This window comes from Anolis carolinensis, chromosome 1 (assembly GCF_035594765.1).
Source record: "Anolis carolinensis isolate JA03-04 chromosome 1, rAnoCar3.1.pri, whole genome shotgun sequence".
Lineage (NCBI taxonomy): Eukaryota > Metazoa > Chordata > Lepidosauria > Squamata > Dactyloidae > Anolis > Anolis carolinensis.
The window spans coordinates 357,825,035-357,851,544 of record NC_085841.1 but is presented as its reverse complement, the minus strand read 5'-3'; the positions used below and the strand labels follow the sequence as shown (position 1 = coordinate 357,851,544).

The window sequence follows — 26,510 nt, the reverse complement described above, 5'->3', positions numbered from 1 at the left end:
GAGGCAATGGGGATGTCGAAGGGGGAGGCTGACTACCCACAAAAGGTGCGACAACAAGCCTTCTGACTGCTGCTTCTCCTCCCTCCCCCTAAGCGGAGCCATTTCATGGGGCGCCCAGAAGCGGGCGCACCTTGGTGTCTTTGTCTTTAGGTCTGTTCCTGGGGTTATTTAGGGTGCTGATTCAGAACATTGCATTGGATAGACCACATCAGCTCTAGATTATTAAATATGGTTTTCTGTGGGCAGAAATGACTACTCGATGGCATATGTTCTGTATCAGAAATTAGAGCTGATGTGGTCTATCCAATGCAATTTTCTAAATTAGAACCACAATTTTCTGAATTAGCACCACAAATAACCAAATTAAAATAGACCAAAAACTGATTTGTGACCCTTTTGGTACTAATGTTGGAGGGTGGTCCCTGATCAAAAAAAGGTTGGGAACCAGTGATCTGGAGGATGCCAGATTGTGTGAGGCCTAGCTTCATAAAGAACATCAACATTCAATATTATCATGACCATTTACAAGTCTCATCACAAGGCGCATAGTGTACAACATCACATGCACCATCAGATCCCCTTCCACAAGGATGCCTGTTAAGTTATTAGGAACAAAATATGCATTTTGATTACCAAATTATTCCAGTTTGACATGTAATGAAGCCCCATTAGTCTGACAGAACTTCAGTTTCTATACATAATTGTGACTTAAGCCTAAGCCAGGAAAAAAGAAGGGAGGTCCAAAATTGTGCTGTTTCACATTTCCCCCTGCTGATTCATCAAGTCCCATGACAAGAGTTAAGAACATACAGAACAGTATTGACATTATCAAGGCGTAAGAAACATCATGCTACACATTCAAGGTTAGTGTGTCTTGTACCAAACAAGGGCAGGACTAACAATAACATAAAAGGAGTGTGTGTATGTGTGTCTGATCTATTTCCAGAGGGACAAGATCCCAGTTGATCTTGGAAGTTAACCAGGGTAAGCCTATTTATTTGTAGGAGACTATAAATGAATATCTGATACTATATAGGTTATAATACAAAGGAAGAAACCAGTCGAAGGCACATAACAACAAAATAGAAATATGTGCAGCTTTAATGTGGGATTAGAAAAGAAAACCCCATAAAGGAATCCCATGCTGAGGTCTCGATATTGTTCTACTATGTATTGCCACGGAACTTAGCTCAAGAACATCTGGTGGACAAAAAAGGCTGAAGAAATCCAACACTTGGCAGATATCCATGATGCTCAGAGATTCTTTAAAGCCACAAAGGTCATCTACGGACCAAGAAACCATGGCATACACCCTCTACGCTCATCAGATAGAACCAAATTTCTGAAGGACAAAAAACCAATTGCACTACATTGGAAAGAGCATGACCACAAACTCCTGAATTGCAGATACAATATGGCCAAAGATGTTCTCTCACAAATCCCACAACAAAAAAACTAGGGATGAGCTTGGAACGCTGCCTAGTCTGGAGGAAGTCAGCAATGTCATATATATATATAAATATAAATATATGTTGAAATAAATATAAATATATGTTGTAATAATAAATAAATAAATAAATAAATGTCATCTGCTAATTAAAAAAACAACAAAGCCAGCAGACCTGATGGGATCCCTGCTGAAATCTTTAAAGAGGATGGACCTGAGCTGACACAACTCCACCAGCTCATTGAAAAGGTGTGGGTGACCGAGAAAATCCCAGCAGACTTCAAGGATGCCACCATCATCACCCTTTTCAAGAAAGGGGACAGAACACACTGCGGAAACTATTGAGGTATCTCCCTTCTAACCTCCGCTGGGAAAATCCTCGCAAGAATCCTTGCAAACCACCTTCTCCCTGTCTCAGAAGACACCCTCCCAGAATCCCAGAATGGCTTCCGCCCCTCCAGAGGAACAGTGGACATGATCTTCACTGCACGACAGCTCCAAGAAAAATGCAGGGAACAAAACCAACCTCTGTACATGGGCATTCATTGACCTTGCAAAGGCATTCGACACAGTGAATCGCAGCGCTCTCTGGACCATCCTCCAAAAAATCGGGTGCCCTGACAAATTTGTGAACATCCTGCGGCTCCTTCATGATGACATGATGGCAACAGTCTTGGACAGCAACGGCTCCCAAAGTGACCCATTTAAGGTGGAATCAGGTGTCAAGCAGGGATGTGCCTAAAACTTATTTTCCATCTTTATCACTATGATACTTCATCTTGTTAATGGGAAGCTTCCCACCAGAGTGGAAATCATCTATCGGACAGATGGCAAACTATTAAACCTCAGTAGAAAGCCAAAACCAAGGTCACAACATCTGTTATAGAACTCCAATATGCTGATGATAACGTAGTCTGTGCACATACAGAAGAAGACCTACAAGCCACTCTAAACACATTTCCAGAAGCACATGAGACACTCGGCCTCTCATTTAACACCAAGAAAACCAAAGTGCTCTTCCAGATGGCACCAGCCAACCCCTCTGCAATGCCAGAAATACAGTTTAATGGTATAACACTAGAAAATGTAGACAATTCCCGCTACCGTGGCAGCCACCCCTCCCCAAATGTCAACATTGACACTGAAATACAAGACTGCCTGAGCTCTGAGAGTGCAGCATTCTTCTGAATGAAGCAGAGTGTTTGAGGATCGGGATATCCATAGGGAGACCACAGTGCTTGTTTATAAAAGTACTGTCCTCCCAACCCTGCTATATGCCTGCAAAACATGGACCGTCTACAGACTTCACACTCAACTCCTGGAATGCTTCCATCAGTGTTGCCTCCGAAAAATCCTGCAAATTTCTAGGGAAGACAGGCAAACAAATGTCAGTGTGCTGGGAAAAGCAAAGACCACCAGCACTGAAGGGATGCTCCTACACCATCAACTCTGCTGGACTGGCCATGTTGTCTGAATGCCCGATCACCGTCTCCCAAAGCAGTTACTCCCAACTCAAGAATGGAAAACAGAATGTTAGTGGACAAGAAGAGATTTAAAGATGGGCTTAAAGCTAACCTTAAAAACTGTGGCATAGACACTGACAACTGGGAAGCCCTGGCCCTTGAGCACTCTAACTGGAGGTCAGCTGTGACCAGCAGTGCTACGGAATTCGAAGAGGCATGAATGGAGGGCAAAAGGGAGAAATGTGCCAAGAGAAAGGTGCGTCAAGCCAACCCTGACTGGGACCACCTTCAACCTGGAAACAGATGCCTTCACTGTAGAAGGACATGTGGGTCAAGAATAGGACTCCACAGTGACCTATGTACCCATCACTAAGACACTACACTTGGAGGGCCATCATACTCGGACAACGAGGGATCACTAAGTAAAGTAAAGAAACTTAGCAGCAGGGATCAAACTAAGATACAGAGCAAAATCAACTGTGAATGAATGGCGGTTTTAACTGACAGCCCTAAAACTTAATGCTACATCACAATGAGCCAATTACAACATTGCCTTGTTTTCAGTGGGTTTCTCTTCCCCAAAGTAAACTACTGCAATGTCTTCAAAGCAAAGTTGATCCTTCTGACCCTGACCCTCCCTTTACTTTGAGTACAAACCAGTCCTGAATAACGTATAACGGATTAGTTAATAATTATGACTCTTTTTCCATAAGAAAAACACAAATCCTGCTTGCTTCAGATGTTGAGCAAACACAACGGAGGACATTTGTTTTATCACACAGGCTTTGAACGGATAACTCCCCACCCCCAGATTTTCTTTGTTGCCGAAACTGCCAATGCTGCATTTTGTTCTCCCCTCTGCCCCACTTGGCAGGGCTTTCAGAGAAGTGGGTGAAAAGTCAACGGGATCAAAGGAATGTCTGTCTGTGCTATATCACTGTTTGGCTGAATTTCTTTAATGCTATAATTTGAAATAACTGAGTTGACAATGAAAAGTATATACAGAAGGACCGCTGAACTGTGAAACCCTTATCCACAGTTTCATTTAACCAAGACAAGAGAGCGCAATCCCTTATGGGCGAATAATACAAGAGGTTATATTTGATAACTTTAAAGGAACAAGGGAATCAGATTTGGGAATGAAAATAGATGAACATAAATGGAATTCAATTTGGCAATGGTTGAACAGAAGCTCTCTGAAGCTTTAGGTGCTCTTACTGCCTATTGGAGGGAAAACCAGCCGATTCCTAATTCATCTAAAACACCTTAAGAACAGACATGCATCTCAAGATCTGAGGATTACCTGGGAAGGAATTACACTGGAGCATTACAGCACATCAAAATACCTGGGCTCTGGACCATGCTCTGACTTACAAGCAGCACTGCTTGAGTATCAAGCAAAAAGTAGGTGCTAGAAATAATATCATGAGAAAGCTGACTGGCACAACCTGGCGATCACAACCTGACACAGTGAAGACATCTACCCTTGCACTTTGCTACTCTGCTGCTGAATACGAATGCCCAGAATAGAATACATCACCACATTAAAACAGTGGATGTGGCTCTTAATAAGACATGCCGCATTATCACAGGATGTCTACGCCCTACAACACTGAAGAAACTACAGTAGAGTCTCACTTATCCAACACTCGCTTATCCAACGTTCTGGATTATCCAACGCATTTTTGTAGTCAATGTTTTCAATACATCGTGATATTTTGGTGCTAAATTCGTAAATACAGTAATTACTATATAGCATTACTGCATATTGAACTACTTTTTCTGTCAAATTTGTTGTATAACATGATGTTTTGGTGCTTAATTTGTAAAATCATAACCTAATTTAATGTTTAATAGGCTTTTCCTTAATTTCTCCTTATTATCCAACATATTCACTTATCCAACATTCTGCCGGCCCGTTTATGTTGGATAAGTGAGACTCTACTGCAGGGGTCCGCAAACTTTTTAAGCCAAGGGCCGGTCCACAATCCTTCAGACTATTGAGGGGCCGGATTATCATTTGAAAAAAAAATACAAACAAATTCCGATGCACACTGCACATGTCTTATTTGTAGTTCAAAAACAACAACAACAACAATGAAAACACAATACAATATTTAAAAATAAAAACCATTTTAACCAACATACATTTCTCAAGATTTCAATGGGAAGTGTGCTCCTGCTTCTAGCCAATGAGATAGTCAAGTTAATTAGGATTGTTGTTGTTGTTGTTGTTGTTTTTGTTGTGTGCCTTCAAGTCATTTCAGACTTTGGGCGAGCCTAAGTCTAAAATGTATTTATTATTTATTTATCTACTGCATTTATTTACTACATTTGTATCACACCCTTCTCATCCCAAAGGGGACTCAGAGTAGCTTACAAATTATATGTACATACAATATATTATATTATATTATTAGCATAGCACAATATTAGCATTATGTAATTATTATATTGAACTATACCACTATACTGTAATATTATTAGTAATATTATATGTAATATAGAATATATAATTAATATTATTATATGGTATTATTAGTGTTATATTGTATTACATTATAATATTATTATCAATATTATATGTATATACAATTTATTATATTATAAAACTGAGGACAGGGGCCAGGTAAATGACCTCGGAGGGCCGCATCCGGCCCCCAGGTCTTAGTTTGGGGACCCCTGCTCTACTGTATACTGTTTAGCCAATATTGGGAAGTAGCAGCCTGTAATGAAAAGACCAAGGCATTGGCATCTCCAACCCATCCTCTGTTCGGATACCAGCCAGTATGCCAAGGCCTTAAATCAAGAAACAGCTTCCTAAGATCCACAGAGATACTCGCAGGAACACCTCAGCAAGCCAGAGTCCAAAAGTGGCAGTCTAAAATCTGGAACCTCAATCCATGGTTGATACCGGATGAGAAACTACCCCCTGGGCACACAGATGACTGGGTGACTTGAACGGTGCTGAACAGAGTGCACTCTGGCACCACGAGACCCAGAGCTAACCTTAAGAAATGGGGCCACAAAGTGGAGTCCCCGACATGTGAGTGTGGAGAAGAGCAAACCACAGACCACTTACTATAAGGCAGCCTGAGCCCTGCCACATGCACCATGGAGAAGCTTCTTACATTAACACCAGCGTTACTCCAAATGGCCAGCTTCTGGTCAAAGGACATTTAGCATAATGCCAAGTTTTTAACTTTGTGGTTTTTCTATACATTGTAACTGTACACTCAATTCGCTTCTGACACAATAAATAAATAAATTTGGCAAAGACAACCTTACACATCAGTATCAGCTCAAACTAGAGAGAACACATTGGAAGCTATCTGTAAGTGGTATTATCCACTGAAGTTGCAAAAGATCAATAATGGAGGACCAAAATTGTGATGGCGAGGATGCGGAGTATTAGGAGTTTGGAACCATATGTGGCCGTTATGTCCAAAGGTACAAAAGTTTCGGGAAGAAGTCTTAACTTGGATAAGCCAAATAACAGGAGAAAATGTCCACTTTAGAGTAATGTTATTGCTTATTTTCCTTATTCAAAAACAAACATGAGAATCTACCAAATAAAGACTCTATATTCTTTCTGGTTTGTGCAGTAAGGATGGAGTTAAAGTATGAAAACATAGAGCATTTATTGGTTAAACAGAATGTGGGCCAGAGCTTGATCTGAAAAATTAACATACACAATAAGATTAGACAGAGGAGAAATAAATGGAGATTTCTATGGTGTGCCTCAGCTATGGGTGCCAGAGCAATAACAGACTTAAACCACCCTAAAAGCAGGTGCAATTCTGGGTATATGACTAAGAACATTTAAAGAGAGGGATCATCAAATCTGGCCTTGCCAGAGATAATCCTTTCCACTTCAAGTACAATTATTTGCTTAGGATGTATACACAAAAAGCAATAAAACTAGATATGACAATGTAGTAGATGTAGCTGCTGCAAAATGAAAGGGAAGGTTTGAATCTTCACTCTAAAGATGTAAATGTTCAACTATTTCATCCTTGTAAATAAGGACAAGTAATTTTTAGTTTTCTCTCTGCTGCAAAGAAAACAAGTATTTCTATACAGTATTTATACATCAGGCCTGGGCAAACTTCGGGCCTCCCTCCAGGTGTTTTGGACTTCAACTCCCACAATTCCTAACAGCCTACCAGTTGTTAATACACCCTTAAATTCTTCTGTACAGAAATACATTTGGTTATTTCCAAATACCATGGGTAGTTGTGCCTGGTTACTGCTTTTAGCACATAAATATCAGCAAACCTCAATTTTTCCATTTGGGTACATATTTACACTAAAAAGTGTGTCATTTTGTAATTTTTTTTTCATGTCAGGAGCAGCTTAAGACATTTAAGGTTTGTGGTAGGGGATAGTTGGCCATTTGCAAGGACGTTGCCCAGGGGATACCTGAATTTTTTGATGTTTTTACCATCCTTGTGGGAGGCTTCTCTCATGTACCCACATGGGGAGCTGGAGCTGACAGAGGGAGCTCATCCACACTCTCCCCGGATTTGAACCGCCGACCTGTCAGCCGTCACCAGGGGCTCCTGCGTTCTGTAATTTTCACTCCACAATTTTAATGCAAAAAAACTCATGTTTTGGCAAAGAATAATTTCCCGAAACGTTTTGGAAAACGTGAATAGCAGTCAAAGACCTCTTGATGCCACATTCATAAGAATGTTATTCTTCCCAACTAGGTTTCCAAGGAAATAAGTAGCATTCTTTGCCCAGGAAATGAATAAGGACACATATTCTTTCCATCCCTGCCTGCTATGACCAAAGATCTCACACTTTGGTTGATGCGATATGATGGGGATAATTCCATATACCGGCAGTCCCCAAGTTAGGAACAAAATAGGTTCTGGAAGTTTGTTCTTGAGTTGAATTGGTTTGTAAGTTGGAACAGATACATTTTATAAGTGTAACTCCTGCCATATATACAGTAGTCTCACTTATCCAACATAAACGGGCCGGCAGAACATTGGATAAGCGAATATGTTGGATAATAAGGAGAGATTAAGAAAAAGCCTATTAAACATCAAAATAGGTTGATTTTACAAATTAAGCACCAAAACATCATGTTATACAACAAATTTGACAGAAAAAGTAGTTCATTACACATTAATGCTATGTAGTAATTACTGTATTTACGAATTTAGCACCAAAATATCACAATGCATTGAAAACATTGACTACAAAAATGTGTTGGATAATCCAGAATGTTGGATAAGTGAGTGTTGGATAAGTGAGACTCTACTGTATATCAAAAGAAAGTGAAGTTGTTTCCACCTTGCTTTTAGCAGTTATTGTTAATATGTTCTTCCTAAACTGTGCTTTATAAATATCTCTACCAAACCAGCCTCTTTTTATTGATTCATTCAACAGATCTAAACACTCTGATGAAGTATTTGCTTGAAAGCCTGCTCACCCTTTTGCACAATTTTGCTTTTCGTCGTTAAGAGTGTTGCCCTGACACGGACTTTGGAGTCTGACCTATTGGCCAATCCAGTTATGTTCCCTTATCAGCACTGACCTCTACCTGGATAAACATCTAAGGAAGGCCATAGTTGGCTTTTTTCGAAGGCAGGTTTTGCAAATCCCATTGTGGTTCTGCTATTTCTAAGCCATTAAAAGTGGGGAAGAGAGTGTAAACACGGTATTTCCTTTAAGTTGTTAATGGAGATCAAGGGCAGTATACATTCCTTCTTTCTCCTACTTCAGAATGAGAAAACAAGATGAATCATACTTGATGAATTTAGGGCCGTTTCAGAAAGCAAAAGCTAAAGATTTACCAGAGAGTTTTATGAGCTCTGCTACTTCATGAAAGGCATCACAGGACACTGAGAAAAACAGACAACTGTCTACAGACTAATATTAGTCCAGTTTCACCTCCCAAATAATTACTGTAAATACCTGGGGATCACAATCAGATACAGTAAAGACATCTGACCTTGCACTTTGCTACTTTGCTTGTGAATACGCATGCCCAGTGTAGAATACGAGGATTATCCAGAAAGTAGATTACGTTTTGGAATTAAAAATGAACAAACTATAGGCGAAAACATTTACCATAAGCAGTTGAAAGCCACATGCAAATACCATTTCTCAACATAGTCGCCATTCAAATCTAGGCACTTATATAGCGATGAATGAGCTTGGCAACTCCTTCCCCACAAAACTCTGCCACCTGTGTGCTCACCCCTTCTCGCAGCTGCGCATTGTCGCCAAAGCGCTGTGTTGAGGACGCAAACGGCAGAGTTTTGTGGGGAAGGAGTTGCCAAGCTCATTCATCAATATGATAAGTGCCTAGATTTGGCCCATGCCTGGTCTACACAGCCATATAATCCAGTTCAAATCTGGGATCATAGACTGGATTATAGAGCACTGTAGATGAATGAGCTTGGCAACTCCTTCCCCACAAAACTCTGCCGCTTGCATCCTCACCCCTTCTCGCAGCTGCGCATTGTCACCAAAACGCTGTGTTGAGGACGCAAGTGGCAGAGTTTTGTGGGGAAGGAGTTGCCAAGCTCATTCATCGCTATGATAAGTGCCTAGATTTGGCCCATGCCTGGTCTACACTGCCATATAATCCAGTTCAAATCTGGGATCATAGACTGGATTATAGAGCAGTGTAGATGGAACCTCAGTCTTAGGGGAGAAAAACACACTGGTATATATTTTTGTACAAGCTTTAGAAATAATATTTTACCCAGGCACTTCTTCTTCACCCGCTCCAGTTCATTCTCCCTTCTTGCCGAGAGGGCGAGCGGTGACCCGATCTTGGCGAGCTGGTAAGAAAGCTCTTCTCCGATCCCACTGGAGGCGCCCGTCACCCAAACCACCTTCCCAGGAAGCACCTTCTCTGTTGGGAGTTGAAAAACAAGAACAAGTCAAAGCTATTTATTTTCAAAGGTGTGTACACATGTCGGAACACTTTGTGGTTGGTTTTACAATAAGTCCCCAAGGTGCAAGACCACCACAAAAGTGGTAATGCCACCAATGAAAAAGATGATTCTTTTAATCTGAGCAAATCTCTCTCTAGAAGTCTAGGAATCTCTAGATACTCCAGAAAGACCCTGGAAATTGACCATAAGAGTGGGCATGGAGGACCTACCAATGCTTAAAGAAGGACCTAGAGACTGATGTTTTGTCGGAGGCTTTCATGGCCAGAATCACTGGGTTGCTGTGAGTTTTCCGGGCTGTATGGCCATGTTCCAGAAGCATTCTCTCCTGACATTTCTCCCACATCTATGGCAGGCATCCTCAGAGCTTGTGAGGTTTGTTGGAAACCGGCAAGTGGGGTTTTATATATCTGTGGAAAGTCCTGGGTGGGAGAAAGAACTCTTGACTGTTTGAGGCCAGTGTGAAAGTTGCTATTGGCCACTTTGATTAGCATTAATGGCCTTGCAGCTTCAAAATCTGGCCTCTTCCTGCCTGGGGGAATCCTTTGTTGGGAGGTGTTAACTGGCCCTGATTGTTTACTGCCTGGAATTCCCCTGCTTTCTGAGTGTTGCTCTTTATTTACTGTCCTGATTCTATAATTTTTTAATACAGGTAGCCAGATTTTGTTCATTTTCATGGTTTCCTACTTTCTGTTGAAATTATCTGCATGCTTGTGGATTTCAATTGTTTCTCTTTGTAATCGACATGGTGGTTATTAGAATGAGATTTCTAGAGATTATTATCTGAAACACAACAAGATGAGTCCACAGCAGACACTCTGCCGGCTGTTGTATTGGATTATTATTATTATTATTATTATTATTATTATTATTATTATTATTTTCCACCCTGCTTTATCTCTCCTGAAGAAGATTCAAAGCAGCTTAACATAAAAGCGTTAGCATACAATATGCAAATAAGCAAATATTAAAACAGGATTAAATATAAACAGTATTAAAACATTCCCAGTTAAAAACCATGAAAACATATTCCAAGCTAAAAGCCACATAGTAATCAAGATTACATATTAATCAAATCTGCAGAAGTTAAACCCACAAAGGTGGAAGGTTGGCTGTCTTTTCGCAACAGACAACATGCAATGGCTTTTTAAATAGGCAGGTTAATAATATATTGCACAAAGCCAGCAAAGAATGTTGTGGCATCTTTAAAAACGCACTATTATTATGACATAAAATTCCAGGACAATAAAATTAATACGAGTTTACTACTTTTTAAATCAACCTTTCCCTTTTTATGTTTCAAGGGCAAAACATAGATCATTAGACAATAAAAAGAAAGTAAACTTCAGTGTGTACACAAGTGAACGGTGTGTGATTGCTTCATGTTTACCTCCAAAATTCAACCGTTAACTTTAACTGTCTTGCGCAAACTGGGCTATCATAGGGCTTTGTTGTGCAAAAAAGAAACACAAAGATTTCTGTGGTCAACGTGTGTCCATAAATTACAGGCAACAAGGAAAGTAAATGGGCTGCTGCGAGTTTTCTGGGCTGTATGGCCATGTTCCAGAAGCATTCTCTCCTGATGTTTCACCCAAATCTATGGCAGGCATTCTCAGAGGTTGTGAGGTCCTCTTGCCTATTTTCCAACAGACCTCACAAGCTACTGCTCTAAAAGCGAGGACATGGAGCAATGCATTCAAATGACAGAAAAAAAGATTCCACCTAAACATTAGGGAGAATTTCCAGACAGTAAAGACCTGGGTTGCTGTGAGTTTTCCAGGCTGTATGGCCATGTTCCAGAAGTATTATTTCCTGATGTTTTGCCCTCATCTATGGCAGGCATCCTCAGAGGTTGTGAGGTCTGTTGGAAACTAGACAAGTGGGGCTTATATATCTGTGGAATGTCCAGGGTGGGAGAAAGAACTCTTGTCTGCTTGAGGCATATGTGAATATTGCAGCTGGCCACCTTGATTAGCACTGAATGGCCTTACAGCTTCAAAGCCTGGGAGAATCCATTGTTGTGGGATGTTAGCTGGCCCTGATTGTTTCATGTCTGGAATTCCCCTGTTTTCTGAGTGTTGTTCTTTATTCACTGATTTTAGAGGATTATTTAATACTGGTAGCCAGATTTTGTTCATTTTCATGGTTTATTTACCCTTTTTATACCCTGCCTTTCTCTATCCCGAAAGGAACACAAGTCGGCTTCCTCCTTTCTGTTGAAATTGTCCACGTGAATGTGGATTTCAGTGGCTTCTCTGTGTAGTCTGACATGGTGGTTGTTAGAGTGGTCCAGCATTTCTGTGTTCTTAAATAAAATTTTGTGTCCAGGTTGGTTCATTAAGGGCTCTGCTATGGCTGACTTCTCTGGTTGAATGAGCCTGCAATGCCTTTAATGTCCCTTGATTCGTGTTTGGGCAATGCTGCGTTTGGTGGTCACTATGTAGACTTGTCCACAGCTGCATGATATACTTTATATACTCGCGTATAAGTCTAGTTTTTCAGCCCTTTTTTAAAGACTGAAAAAGCCCCCCTCGGCTTATACTCGGGTGAGGGTCCTGGTAGGCTTATATTTGGGTCAGCTTATATTCGAGAATATATGATACATTTATTATTTTTCTCTATTATTATTGGTATTATCAGATTTATTATTTTTCTCTATTATTGTTGCTAATATTACATTTATTTTACTCTATTTTTATTATTATTATTATTAATACATTTATTATTTCACTTTGATCTTATTATTATTTTTATTGCATTTATTATTTTACTCTATTATTGCAGTAGAGTCTCACTCATCCAACGTTCTGGATTATCCAACTCATTTTTGTAGTCAATGTTTTCAATTCATTGTGATATTTTGGTGCTAAGTTCATAAATACAGTAATTACTACATAGCATTAATGTGTAACGAACTATTTTTTCTGTCAAAATTGTATAACATGATGTTTTGGTGCTTAATTTGTAAAATCATAACCTATTTTGATGTTTAATAGGCTTTTTCTTAATCTCTCCTTATTATCCAACATATTTGCTTATCCAACGTTCTGCCGGCCCGTTTATGTTGGATAAGTGAGACTCTACTGTACTTGTATTATTTTCCTGTATTTATTATTATTATTACATGTATTGTTTTACTCTATTATTATTAAAAGAATACATAAGCACATTTACATTGAAGAAGATGAGAATAATTATTTGATCGGAGTTGGACAGTCTTATCTTAAATTTGAGCTTTATGTAAATATTCAAAAACATTTAACCTACTGATGCCTCAATTAATGCAATTTTATTGGTATCTATTTTTATTTCTGAAATTTACCACCCTCAGCTTATACTGGAATCAATGTTTTCCCAGTTTTTTTGTGGTAAAATTAGGTGCCTCGGCTTATATTCGGGTTGGCTTATACTCAAGTATATACGGTACATAAAGAGCTATTTGGCAATGGAATGTTGCTGCCTGACAGCGTAATTGAGTCTCCTTTGGAAATTTTAATCAAAGGCTGGATAATCATCTGCCGGGAGTGCTTTGATTGTATTTTCCTGCATGGCAGGAGGTTGGACTGGATGGCCCTTGTGGTCTCTTCCAACTCTATATTTCTATAATTTCCTTAGCATGAAGGGATTTTCATCCACAAGTACTAACTATCACACACAGAGACCTCCTCCAACTTTGCACTCTAACTTCAGGCCAATTGGACTACAACTTCCATGATTAACAATCAGGACCACCACGGAGTATGTAGGCTGCAAGTGACAAGCTTTGTATCCCAGGCAAGTATACAGAGTACTAAGTCCAGCACTGTATGTTCTATTTTTTGTGTCAGCAAGTATTTTGGGGAGGAAGGACACTCTATTATAGATGTTCAACACACAGTGATTGCTACGGATAGGTTCACTTTTTAAAATTCATTTAACAATGGCAACAGAGGAGAGCAAGAGTAAGTATTATTCTTACTGTCTACACCAGGTATGGGCAAACTTTGGCCCTCCAGGTGTTTTGGACTTCAACTCCCACAATTCCTAACAGCCAGTAGGCTGTTAGGAATTGTGGGAGTTGAAGTCCAAAACACCTGGAGGGCCAAAGTTTGCCCATACCTGGTCTACAGAGTAGAATTAATACAGTTTGACACTACTTGAAAAGCCATGGCTCAAATCAATGGAATCCTGGGATTTGTAGTTTGGTAAAGTACTAATTCTCTTTTTTAGAGAAGGTTAACCACTTTGCAAAATTACAGTTCCCGTGATTCCATAGCGTTGAGCCACTGAAATAAAAGTGGTGTCAAACTGCATTCATTCTACAGTGCAGATGCAGTATTGCTTTTCTCATGGTCTGATCTTGGTCTAATTTTAAAAGAAAGCAAAAGTAACCTAGTGGACAAACCCTATTATTATTATTATTATTATTATTATTATTATTATTATTATTATTGACACAAAGACATAGTATGACATAGTATGACACAGCAAACGAGATCTATATGCTGGATTCCGTATCACACTTCCCAAGTTTTTAAGATAGTGTGATGTATATTATTATTATTATTATTATTATTATTATTATTATTATTATTATTATTATTATTATATGACACAGCAAACAAGGTAGATATGCTGGGTTTCGCATCACAAAATCACAAGTCGAACACTTCCCAAGTGTCTAGGACTGTGTGATGTATTTTCTGATGATGCGTGCAGATCCCAGTAAGGTGGCCTTTTGCAGTTGGCAGATCGTTATTTTGTCAATGTCTATTGTTTCCAAATGCTGGCTGAGATCTTTTGGCACGGCACGGTATTATTATTATTATTTTAATATGTTGTCGAAGACTTTCATGACCCGAATCACCAGGTTGCTGTGAGTTTTCCGGGCGGTCTGGCCATGTTCCAGAAGTATTCTCTCCTAACGTTTCGCCCACATCTATGGCAGGCATCCCCAGAGGTTGTGAGTTCTGTCGGAAACTAAGCAAGTGGAGTTCATATATGTTTATACATATATATAAACCCCACTTGCCTAGTTTCCAACAGACATCACAACCTATGGAGGATTCCTGCCATAGATGTGGGCAAAACATCAGGAGAGGATGCTTCTGGAACATGGCTATACAGTCCGGAAAATTCACAGCAACACATTATTATGCTTATTTATACCCTGCTTTTTCTCTCCACAAGGAGACTCAAAGCGGCTTATTATAGAACACACACAAACATCCGCTGATCGCGCAATGTGCAAAAATACAAAGTCAGTGACTTGTGGAGGTGGAAACAGGGAAGACGCAGGAAATGTCCTTGGTGTTTCGAGCATAGATCAGATTGGGTATATAATGTTACTTCCATGTTCCACCCCTTATGCCTTTATCTGACTTGTGCAACTCTGGGCTGCTGCTCTACTGAGGCAACATCCTGGCTGTTGTGCGACAACAAGGCAAAACCATGACACACCGCATCGTTAACCACAGCGATCTGAAAATTCAAGCATTTCCCATCCAGAAGTTTCACATTGAGACTTATCTAGGTCCTATACCAAGACTAAAGGAAACTGACCCCTTGGGTCACGCTCGAGAGCCTAGAGATCAAAAATGAATTTCATGTTTAGATTTTGTCTTTATCTCCAAGATATCACATTATATATGTTGTGGTAAGAAATCATTTAATGTGGGTGTGTCAACTGCAAAATAAGATTCATGAAGCTGGTTGGTGGAGCCATGATGTCTGGAGAGCTGGTAAGCCTGGGAGTTTTTGATACTGTTGCAATTTTGTTCAGGCTTGAGCTAACCAGGTGCAGACTGATAGTTGGAAGATAGAAGCAGGGCGAGAGATAGAGTTTGAAGCATGCTCTTGCTTCATAAGCTGCTGGAAGGAATTTATCCACAAAGAAAAGACTATTTTAAATCTCTCATGAAAGGATATTAGGTGAGTTGGTGCAACTGAGGAGACTGTACATATGTTGCTATGGGTTTAAGAAGAATAAATCATTTGTTTACCTGTGTGGCACATACTTTCTTTCTTTGGCAAAGCAATGCGTGAACTATACATTTTTTTACATTACGTCACAATATAGGTACAGTATATGCAAATACAGTAGAGTCTCACTTATCCAACATAAACGGGCCGGCAGAATGTTGGATAAGCGAATATGTTGGATAATAAGGAGGGATTAAGGAAAAGCCTATTAAACTTCAAATTAGGTTATGATTTTACAAATTAAGCAACAAAACATCATGTTTAACAACAAATTTGACAGAAAAAGTAGCTCAATACGCAGTAATGCTATGTAGTAATTACTGTATTTACGAATTTAGTACCAAAACATCACAATGTATTGAAAACTTGCAAAACCTTTCTCTTCCGACAAGATTTTAATGGGTGAAAAACCCAGGGTTATCTCTGTTTTTATTGTTGTTTTTATTGTTTTTATTGTTATTTTAAAGCTAATTGTATTGTTTTAATCTATTTCTGTAAACCGCTCCAAGCCAAACTGGGAGTAGCGGTATACAAGTCTAATAAATAAATAAAACATTGACTACAAAAACATTGACTCCTAAAAGGCAGACTGCGTTGGATAATCCAGAACGCTGGATAAGCGAATGTTGGATAAGTGAGACTCTACTGTATAGGCATTCCGGAATATTTTTAAAAATGGGAAATCAAAATTACTTCTTGTCCCAGGTATTTTGGATGAGGAATAATCAACCCTCGGCCGTCCATGTTTTTTGTTTGACTTCTGCAGATTTAATAAATAATAATAATAGTAAAACATTATTTATATTCCACCCTATCTCCCCGAAGGGACTCAGGGCAGATAAATTAAACCAATATAGTCAGACAGAATCAGACAAGTATTATATAGTGACTTAAAATCTAAATAAACATTCACAGTAATTTACAAAAGCCAACTGAAGTTCAACACAGTTGTGTAGGCTGGAATATGTAGCCTATGGTGGTAAATTGGGCTGACATAGGGTCCTTCCACGCAGCCATATATCCCAGAATATCAAGGCAGAAAATCCCACAATATCTGCTTTGAACCGAGTCCACACTCAGATAATGTGGGATTTTCTGCCTTGATATTCTGGGTTATATGGCTGTGTGGAAGGGCCCTATTTGTGTTTTTCACTTTCACAGGCAGCCTGTGCCCCTACCCAAAACAAATGTGCAGGGTGAATTGCAAACCACTTCTGGAAACAGGTACAATGAAGCGACAAGATGCTGCAAATAAATTAAAAGCACAGAATCAACTGTTAGAGAGCTCTTCCACACAGCCATATAACCCAAAATATCAAGGCAGGATAATTCACAATATCTGCTCTAAACTGGGCTATCTTGAGTCCACACTGCCATATATCCCAGTTCAAAGCAGAAAATGTGGTATTTTATTCAGCAGTGTGGAAGGGACCATAGTCACGTTTAACTGCTTGATTTTATTACCTGGCATTTTGCTTACTGCTCTGAGTCTGAGTCACCTGGCACAGAATTTAGGTGAAACGTGAGATTACACATGACTGTTGACATATCTGCTCCACCAGTTATAAAAGCAAATGCTACAACTCTGATAAAAACAATTCTCTAAAGCCCCTTCTACATTGCCATATAATCCAGATTAACAAAACAGATAGTCCCCATTACCTGCTTTGAACTGGATTTATAGGAGTCTACACTGCCACAGAATCCATAGAAAGCAGATAATCTAGATTTCATAAGGCAGTGTAGAAGGAACCTAAGGGCCTTCTACACTGCCATATAACCTAGAATATCAAGGCAGAAAATTCCACAATATCTGCTTTGAACTGGGTTATCTGAGTCCACACTGCCATATATTCCAATCCGAGCAGATAATGAGGGATTTTATTCAACTGTGTGGAAGGGGAATAAATTGAGGAATATTTTGTCAGATAGCTGAGATATTTCTATAAGGATTATGCTGGGGACAGGATAGATAAAAACACAGATCAAAAAAGGTGTATGACCTGGAACTACTTTATGGTTCCAGTATAGAAATCAGGGCTGCTCCAGAATTATTGGGAAATGTTTCTTCAGCTTGCAAAAAAACAACACCCTTGTTGCACTAGCAAAGCTGTAGTTGTAAAGTAAGCTGTCTGCTGGTTCTAAATGCCTGTTTGTCATCTACTGGAACACTTGCCAGTAGATGAGACCAATATGCTGCACAGCTGCTATGTGTAAGTGTGTATATGTGTCTTCCAAGTCCTCTAATATATAGCCTATGACCATTGGAGGTCTTCTATCCAAATGCTACCAGAGCTTTCCATCTAACTTTGCAGTCTCCGTTAACTGGAAAGAAGGTGGGGTTTATTAGTTCTTTTTATGCTTCAAATGCAGGAAGAATTTGGACTGGGAGATTTTTTTTTCTTTGTGTCAGGAGCAACTTGAGAAACTGCAAATCGCTTCTGGTGTGAGAGAATTGGCCGTCTGCAAGGACATTGCCCAGGGGACGCCCAGATGTTTTGACCATCCTTGTGGGAAGCTTCTCTTATGTCCTGCATGGAGCTGACAAAGGAAGCTCATCTGCACTCTTGAATTCGAATCGGCAACCTTTGCATCAGCAACCCAACCTTTGAGTCAGCAGTCCTGCCAGCACAAGGGTTTAACTCACTGCATCACCATGGGCTCCAACTAAGAGATATAGTGGTTTGAGAACTGGACCGCGACTTTGGAGAACAGGGTTCAATTATCTGCTCAACTGGCCCTCCAGGTGTTTTGGATTTCAACTCCCACAATTCCTAACATCCGGTAGGCTGTTAGGAATTGTGGGAGTTGAAGTCCAAAACACCTGGAGGGCCGAAGTTTGCCCAAGCCTGTTCTAGATGGATTCACCTTCTGGGATAGAAACTGTAAACTGAGAGCTTAACATTGTCTGTCAGTGAGCCTGCAAACTCCATCTTGCAGGTCAGAATCATGGGCCAATGCATTTATTTGGCCAGATTTCTGGATTTTTCAATTACTTCCCCAACTCCCTGGGCTGGGTACCACCAAAGCCTGAAGAATAATTCTGCAGAAGTTTTTTCCCTTGTGACATTTTAATGATTCAATAAACCAGATGTGGGCAAAATACAGGCCTGGGCTCACATGTGTCTCCACCCAAAACTCTGTTTTTCCAGTGCCCAACCCACCGTCCTGTTTTCTGGCCCAAATACAGTTAATTACATTTCCTGGATGCCTCCAGAAGTTGAGTTCCACTGTTGAAATAATAGCTTTTCCCTCACCGCTAAATTACCCAAAATAACCATTTTTCACAATCAAAACTGCTCAGACTTATTGGGTTGTCCCCACAATTTAATTTCCCTCAAAGTGCCTGGGAAAAATAAAGTACAGTAGAGTCTCACTTATCCAACATAAACGGGCCAGCAGAACGTTGGATAAGTGAATATGTTGGATAATAAGGAGAGATTAAGGAGAAGCCTATTAAACATCAAATTAGGTTATGATTTTACAAATTATGCACCAAAACATCATGTTATACATCAAATTTGACAGAAAAAGTAGTTCAATTCGCAGTAATGCTACGTATTAATTACTATATTTACAAATTTAGCACCAAAATATCACGATGTATTGAAAACATTGACTACAAAAATGCGTTGGATAATCCAGAACGTTGGATAAGCGAGTGTTGGGTAAGTGAAACTCTACTGTACAAGGAAAAAATAACACAGCAACAGGAACACATAGGCCCCTTCAATACTGCCATATAAAATCCAGATTATCTGCTTTGAAGTGGATTATATGGCAGGGTAGACTCATGTAATTCAGTTCAAATCAAATAATGTGGATTATCTGCTTTGATAAATAGATACTGTGGATTATCTGTTTTGATAATCTGGATTATATGACAGTGTAGAAGGGGCCAGAGGCTGGATCAACACTGCCTTTTATCTGCTATTGTTTTAAAATTGTATTATTTTGATTTTATGCGATATGTGTTGACGAGGATTGTTGTTATAATTTTATGTGACTTGTGTTGTTGAAGGATTTCATGGCCAGAATCACTGGGTTGTTGTGTGTTTTCCGGGCAGTATGGCCATGTTCCAGAAGTATTCTCTCCTGATGTTTCGCCCACATCTATGGCAGGCATCCTCAGAGGTTGTGAGGTATAGCTTCATATTCCACACAACCTCTGAGGATGCTTGCCATAGATGTGGACGAAACGTCAGAAGAGAATACTTCTGGAACATGGCCATAGAGCCAGGAAAACACATAAACCACTTTATGTGACTTGTTTTATACTTTTGTACCATTTTTACCTTTTGTATGTTATATGAATACCCTGGAGTGCCTTGTAAACCGTCCCGAGTCCCTTCAGGGAGATGGTGGTGAGATATAAATATATTATATTATATATATTATTATATCCCAGGATCTGATCCCAGATTATCCACTTTGAACAGGATTATTTAGGCCCCTTCTACACTGTCATATAATCCAGATTATCAAAATAGATAATCTACATTATCTGCTTTGAACTGGACCATAGGAGTCTACACTGTCGTATAAGCCAGTTCAAAGCAGATAAACTGGATTATATATAGCAATGTAAAATGGGCCTGAGATGTCTAAATGCAGCAACGTTGATTTATGTTTCCTATATACCTGATAAACATAGTCAGAAGGCAATTTTATGCAACGTATTATTAATAACATTGTGCATGGAACAAAGTTTGGGTACACTGAACTACGAGGGAGCATTTGTAAAAGCTTTGAAGTACAGTAGATTCTCATTTATCCAAGCTAAACGGGCCGGCAGAACCTTGGATAAGCGAATATCTTGGATAATAAGGAGGGATTAAGGAAAAGCCTGTTAAACATCAAATTAGCTTATGATTTTACAAATTAAGCGCTAAAACATCATGTTATACATGCAACAAATTTGACAGAAAAAGTAGTTCAATATGCAGTAATGTTATGTTGTAATGACTGTATTTATGAATTTAGCACCAAAATATCATGATATATTGAAAACATTGACTACAAAAATGCCTTGGATAATTCAGAACCTTGGATAAGCGAGGCTTGGATAAGTGAGACTCTACTGTAGTTCAATACGCAGTAATGTTATGTTGTAATGACTGTATTTACGAATTTAGCACCAAAATATCACGATATATTGAAAACATTGACTACAAAAATGCCTTGGATAATCCAGAACCTTGGAAAAGCGAGTCTTGGATAAGTGAGACTTTAATGTATGTGTAACTTGCTACAGGTATATAAACCCCACTTGCCTAGTTTCCAACAGACCTCACAACCTCTGAGGGTGCCTGCCATAGATGTGGGCGAAACATCAGAAGAGGATGCTTCTGGAACGTGGCCAGACAGGCTGGAAAACTCACAGCAACCCACGTGTGACTTCAATCAAATCATCATTATAACATTTATTTTTCAATATAGAAGTACTGTATGTATTCAGGTTTCAAATAATTATCATCATAGTGACTCTTAATTGATATTTGAGTGTTGACATTTTGAAGTGTCTGTAACTTTGATTATAACAGTGATATAACTTCGGCCTTCCCGGTGTTTTGGACTCCAACTCCCACAATTCCTAACAGCCTATCGGCTGTTAGGAATTGTGGAAGTTGGAGTCCAAAATACCGGGAAGGCCAAAGTTTGTCCATACCTCCAACTCTCCCCAATGAAGCAGCTGCCTCAAATTCCTGGAGATCTTGTGACACCTTTCAGGAATCCAGAGAGGAAGGCAGAAAAGCAAAGTCCATGTAGAATGAATGCAGTCTGACACCACTTTTTACTGCCATGGCTCAATGCTATGGAATCTTGAGAGTCATAGTTTGGTGAGACACCAGCATTTATTGGTAGAGAAGGCTGAAAAACCTTGTAAAACTGCATTCATTCTACAGTGTAGACCAGGCATGGGCCAACTTGGGTCCTCCAGGTGTTTTGGACTCCAACTCCCACAATTCCTAACAGCCTACCGGCTGTTAGGAATTGTGGGAGTTGGAGTCCAAAACACCTGGAGGACCCAAGTTGGCCCATGCCTGGTGTAGATGCATCTCTGGATTCCTATGCTACAAGCAGGCAAATGCAGGGAAGACTAGATATCTTGCAAAACTACATTTCCTGGGCTCCCATAGCACTGAGCGCTGGCATAAAGCGGTGCCAAACTGCATTCATTCCCCAGTGGAGATGCACCCCATAGGAAGTGGAAGCGCCACGTTTCAAGGACAAAAGAAGTCGAGGCGGAACATTAATACAGATTGATTAATGCAATGGATTTCTAGCAGGGTAAGGCAGAGGAGGAAACACATAGTAGCTAACATTGCAAAGCAGGGAGCCTATTAGCAATGCGTTGTGGCATTTTCACAAGGGGGAAAAGGGGGATTTCTTACCGGGCTTCTTGCCCCTCCATTCGGCCCACAGCAAGGTCAGGTCGGCATCTGCTCGGATCCAGCGCTTGACCAGGAGAGACATGAAGACCAAGGCGAGGAAGCCGAGCGCCAAGCAGAGCAGGCAGGCCATGGCAGAAGCGAGGCTTTTCTTCCTTCCCCTTCCCTTGCAAAAGAGGGCCGGCTCCTGGCGGGTGGCCCTGGCCCCACCTCGTCGGGTGGGGTGGAGCTTGGGACCCCTCCCCTTGTTTTCACCAGCTTTTCCTTCCTCTCTCTCTTTGCCTCTGGCTCCAAAGCTTCATCTCTCTTGCAGCCACCCACCCGACCTGCCCTCCCTCAAGGCTATGAGATTCTAGGAATTGTCCTTCTTTAGCAGAGAAGGCTAAGAAGGCCTTGCCAAACTGCAGCTCAGATCATTCCAATGCATAGAGCCATTTTTTAGCCATGGGCAAACTTGGGACCTCCCTCTTGGTGTTTTGGACATCAACTCCCAGTCTACCGGTTAGGAACACGAGGCCAAGTTTGCCCATGCCTGCTCCAGATGCTGGACTACAACCCCTGTATTTCTTCTTCTCATTATTTATTATTTATTTATTTACAGCATTTATATTCCGTTCTTCTCACCCCGAAGGGGACTCAGGGCGGATTACAATGAACACATATATGGCAAACATTCAATGCCAACAGACAAACAACATACATTAGGCAGACTCAGAGGCATTTTTAACATTTTTCCAGCTTCACGATTCCGGCCACAGGGGGAGCTGTTGCTTCACCGTCCAGAAGTGGCTGTATTTCCTCATTCCTTTCCTCGTGTTCTGCTGGCAGTTTTATGGTGTTGTAAATTAGCCTCCCGCATAAAGCGTCCCTAAATTTCCCTAATTGACAGGTGCAACTGTCTTTCGGGGCTGCATAGGTCAACAGCAAGCCGGGGCTATTAATGGTCAGAGGCTTAACCCGACCCGGGCTTCGAACTCATGACCTCTCGGTCAGTAGTGATTTATAGCAGCTGGTTACTAGCCAGCTGTGCCACAGCCCGGCGCATGGCCTGTTTCCAAGCTTCCCTACTTGGGCAAGGTCATGGAACATGTGGTTGCCTCCCAACTCCAGAGATTCATGGTAGACACTGATTATCTAGATCCGGCACAGTCTGGCTTTAGACATGGAACCGAGACAGCCTTGGTCACCTTAGTAGATTATCTACGCTGGAAACTGGACGGGGGAGTGTGTCCCTGTTGGTTCTGCTGGACCTCTCAGCGGCCTTTGATACCATAGACCAGGGGTCCTCAAACTTTCTAAGTGGAGGGCCGATTCATGGTCCCTCAGATTGTAGAGGGGCCAAAATATCATTTTTTTTAAAACCGAACAAATTCCTATGCTCACTGCACATGTCTTATTTGTAGTGGGGAAAAAACCCCCAACAACAATCATTTATTTATTTATTTGCTACATTTATACCCCACCCTCTCTACCCCGAAGGGGACTCAGAGTGGCTTACAAGTTGTATGCACATACAATATATTATATTATTAGCATAGCACAATATTAGCATTATATATTACTATTTTGTACTATACCATTATACCGCAATATTAGTAATATTACATTTAATATATAATATATAATATTATTATATTATACAATATTATTATATTGTATTATTATTAGCCGCCCTGAGTTCCCTATTGGGTGAGAAGGGCAGGGTAGAAATACTGTAATAAATAAATAAATTGTATTACATTATAATATTTTTGTTGTTGTTATGCCTGCAAGTCATTTCAGACTTTGGGCGAGCCTAAGTCTAAAACTGAAGGCGGGGGCCAGGTAAATGGCCTTGGAGGGCCGCATCCGGCCCCCGGGCCTTAGTTTGGGGACCCCTGCCATAGACCACGGTATCCTTCTGGGATATCTTGTGGGAATGGGGCTTGGAGGTGTTGGGAATTGAAGAGCCGTTAAGCTCTAATCACCCCCTTTATGAGGTAAATTCCCATTAAAATAGCAGAGTAGAATACAGCAGTGAGACTTACACGCAGTGTGAGTTTCGGAAGGCCTCTTTGTCTTCAGGAAGGCAAAGGGATACAAAGTTAGCTTTAAAGTTTAAAAGCATTTATTGAGGTAAAAGGAAATCCATTGATGGATAGAAAAGGTTTGGAGCTAACTAGCTAATCTATCCTGTTCTAATACACATAGACGGATCAAAAAAACAAAGGTATAGATAGCTACATCTTTACTGGTAGAGCGGACAAAGTGTATCCTCTCTCTGGAACAAAGCAGGAAGCAGGAATAGCAACCAAGCCTCGTGGGTCGCTTCTTCTCTAGGGCCATAAAGATTCCAAAAGCCAAATTGGGGAAGTTACGTCAAAGCCCAAGGAGAGATCACATTTCTAAAGCATCAAAGGGGTGGGTTGACCTAAACAGGACATGAGGGAGGAAACAATAGTGAAGCCTAATCAAAGCACACATGGAAACTGGGGAAGGTGCCCCTAACTCTTTTCTAGACTTCCTATCTAACCATAGAGACTTAAGCAGTACAGGATGTAATCTGTTTAGAAATGGATTCTGTATTAAGGCACAGGTGCTTGATTATACAATCAGCCTTCCACCTTTGCTGGGGTTAAGGCAGGCATAGGCAAACTTTGACTCTCCCTCCAGGTGTTTTGGACTTCAACTCTTACAATTCCTAACAACCAGTAGGCTGTTAGGAATTGTGGGAGTTGAAGTCCAAAACACCTGGAGGACCCAAGTTTGCCCATGCCTGCTATATAGGCTTGTCCACAGCTGCACAGTATATGGTAGACTCCTGCAGAGGTGAGAGGATCTCTCTTGTCCTTTGCTGAATGTAGCATTTGTTGGATTTTCTTAGTGGGTCTGGAGATAGTTTGTACGTATATATGCATGCATGCTTTGGGTAGCATAGGGAAGAGTTAATACCCCGTGGTGTCTGTGCCCCTTTAAATAAGATTTCACCTCACTTTCTGTCCCTGAGATAATTGGATTTGAAAAAATTGGTTTGTTGTGGAAACAAGGATTGGAGAGAAAGCTTTAGTGGAGACCCCTTTTCCCCATGATAATGATTCTTCCAGGTGTATATATCCCTTCCAAAGGGTAGATTTCTCTCACTTCCTGTTGTCTCACCCCATTCTTAACTATGAGTCATTTGTAACTTGGGGACTGCCTGTACTAAACCATACCACTGCACTTTCAGAAGAAACGAATGGCTTCTCCCCTGCTCCACTTTCTTGCTATTAGTATTTTCACCCAGAAAAATGTTAATCTTTAACTTCTAAGGGCCAGCAGCTTGTCCTTAGTTGGATGATTGGAGGTCAGTTGTCCATTCAGAAATGAACCATGTCAGAATCTCTGCATAAAATCATATTTGGTTGCACTTGGCCACTCTTCCCAGTTCAACTGCCCAAAGAACTTTGTAAACTTGTTGTATAGCAGAATCCTATCTTTTACTCCAAGGATCATGATTGGCATCTTGGTTTTAGTTCCCTGTAGTCTGCCACTTGATAACTTTTATGTGATCAATTTCAAGTTCAACCAGTTTTTGTTTTGTTTTGCCCAAGGCAAATGTACATTTCTCCTCATCCTCGTTTAGCTGATAAACACAACACTGGGACATTAAATTAAGAATTGACTTTAAAAGCTATTTTTTTTCATGTATCCCACAATGGAGTTGTGAAATATCTAGGATTTACGTGCATTTTTAACCGTTGTTTCTGAAAGGCCACTATTGCAACACTCGCATTTCTCCCAGTTTCCCTACTGTCCATGTGCACAAGTTTCAGTACTATATATATAAAAGTGTAGGAGTTTTTAATCCTAGGAACCAATACTAAAACTTAATCTGGTGGATTAAGTAACAGAAAGATACTGGAGGCCAAATTGGGTGACATATGGTACAGAGATTAAAATGTACCTTATTCTTCCACCTAATTGAAACCATCTTGAATAATATGGGTACAATCCATGTCTGATTATTTACAGTCAGCTCGCGTTTGCCAGAGTTAGGGTCACAGGATCCACATAAAAGTGAAAAATCACAAATAAATAAATGGCTATTTTGTTTACCTTAGAGAACATCTCTCAAAGAATTTCAGGGTCTCCCAGCATTACTCTGTGGTCAATGTCTGCTGGAAGCTTCACATTGGAAGAGCTAGAGATTCCTAAAGAAGTCTTCTCTCTAAAAAAAATCTCTCAGGCATCCAGCATGATGGAGGAAGATAGCCATAGGATCACACTGGAGGACCTAGAGCTTCCTAGAGAGAGTATTTTTAATCAAAAGTCAAAATCTCCAAAGTGGAGGAATGACCCATGAGTATTTTGG

At 40.3% G+C, this 26,510-nt stretch overlaps 1 protein-coding gene across 2 annotated transcripts in view; it reads right to left on the bottom strand.

The window, feature by feature from the left end:
• Positions 1-22,360, bottom strand: part of dhrs7 (dehydrogenase/reductase 7) — a 32,758-nt gene extending 10,398 nt beyond the window's left edge. For both annotated transcript variants that reach the window (XR_010002228.1, XM_062968600.1), the window contains exons 1-2: positions 22,184-22,360; positions 9,635-9,787 (exon numbers count right to left, since the gene is read on the bottom strand). Coding sequence is in view for 1 of the 2 variants with exons in the window: in XM_062968600.1 (XP_062824670.1) it covers positions 9,635-9,787; positions 22,184-22,313 (283 nt within the window). In the remaining variant the exon portion in view is untranslated. The remainder of the gene's footprint in view (positions 1-9,634; positions 9,788-22,183) is intronic.
• Between the last annotated feature and the right edge of the window lie 4,150 nt (positions 22,361-26,510).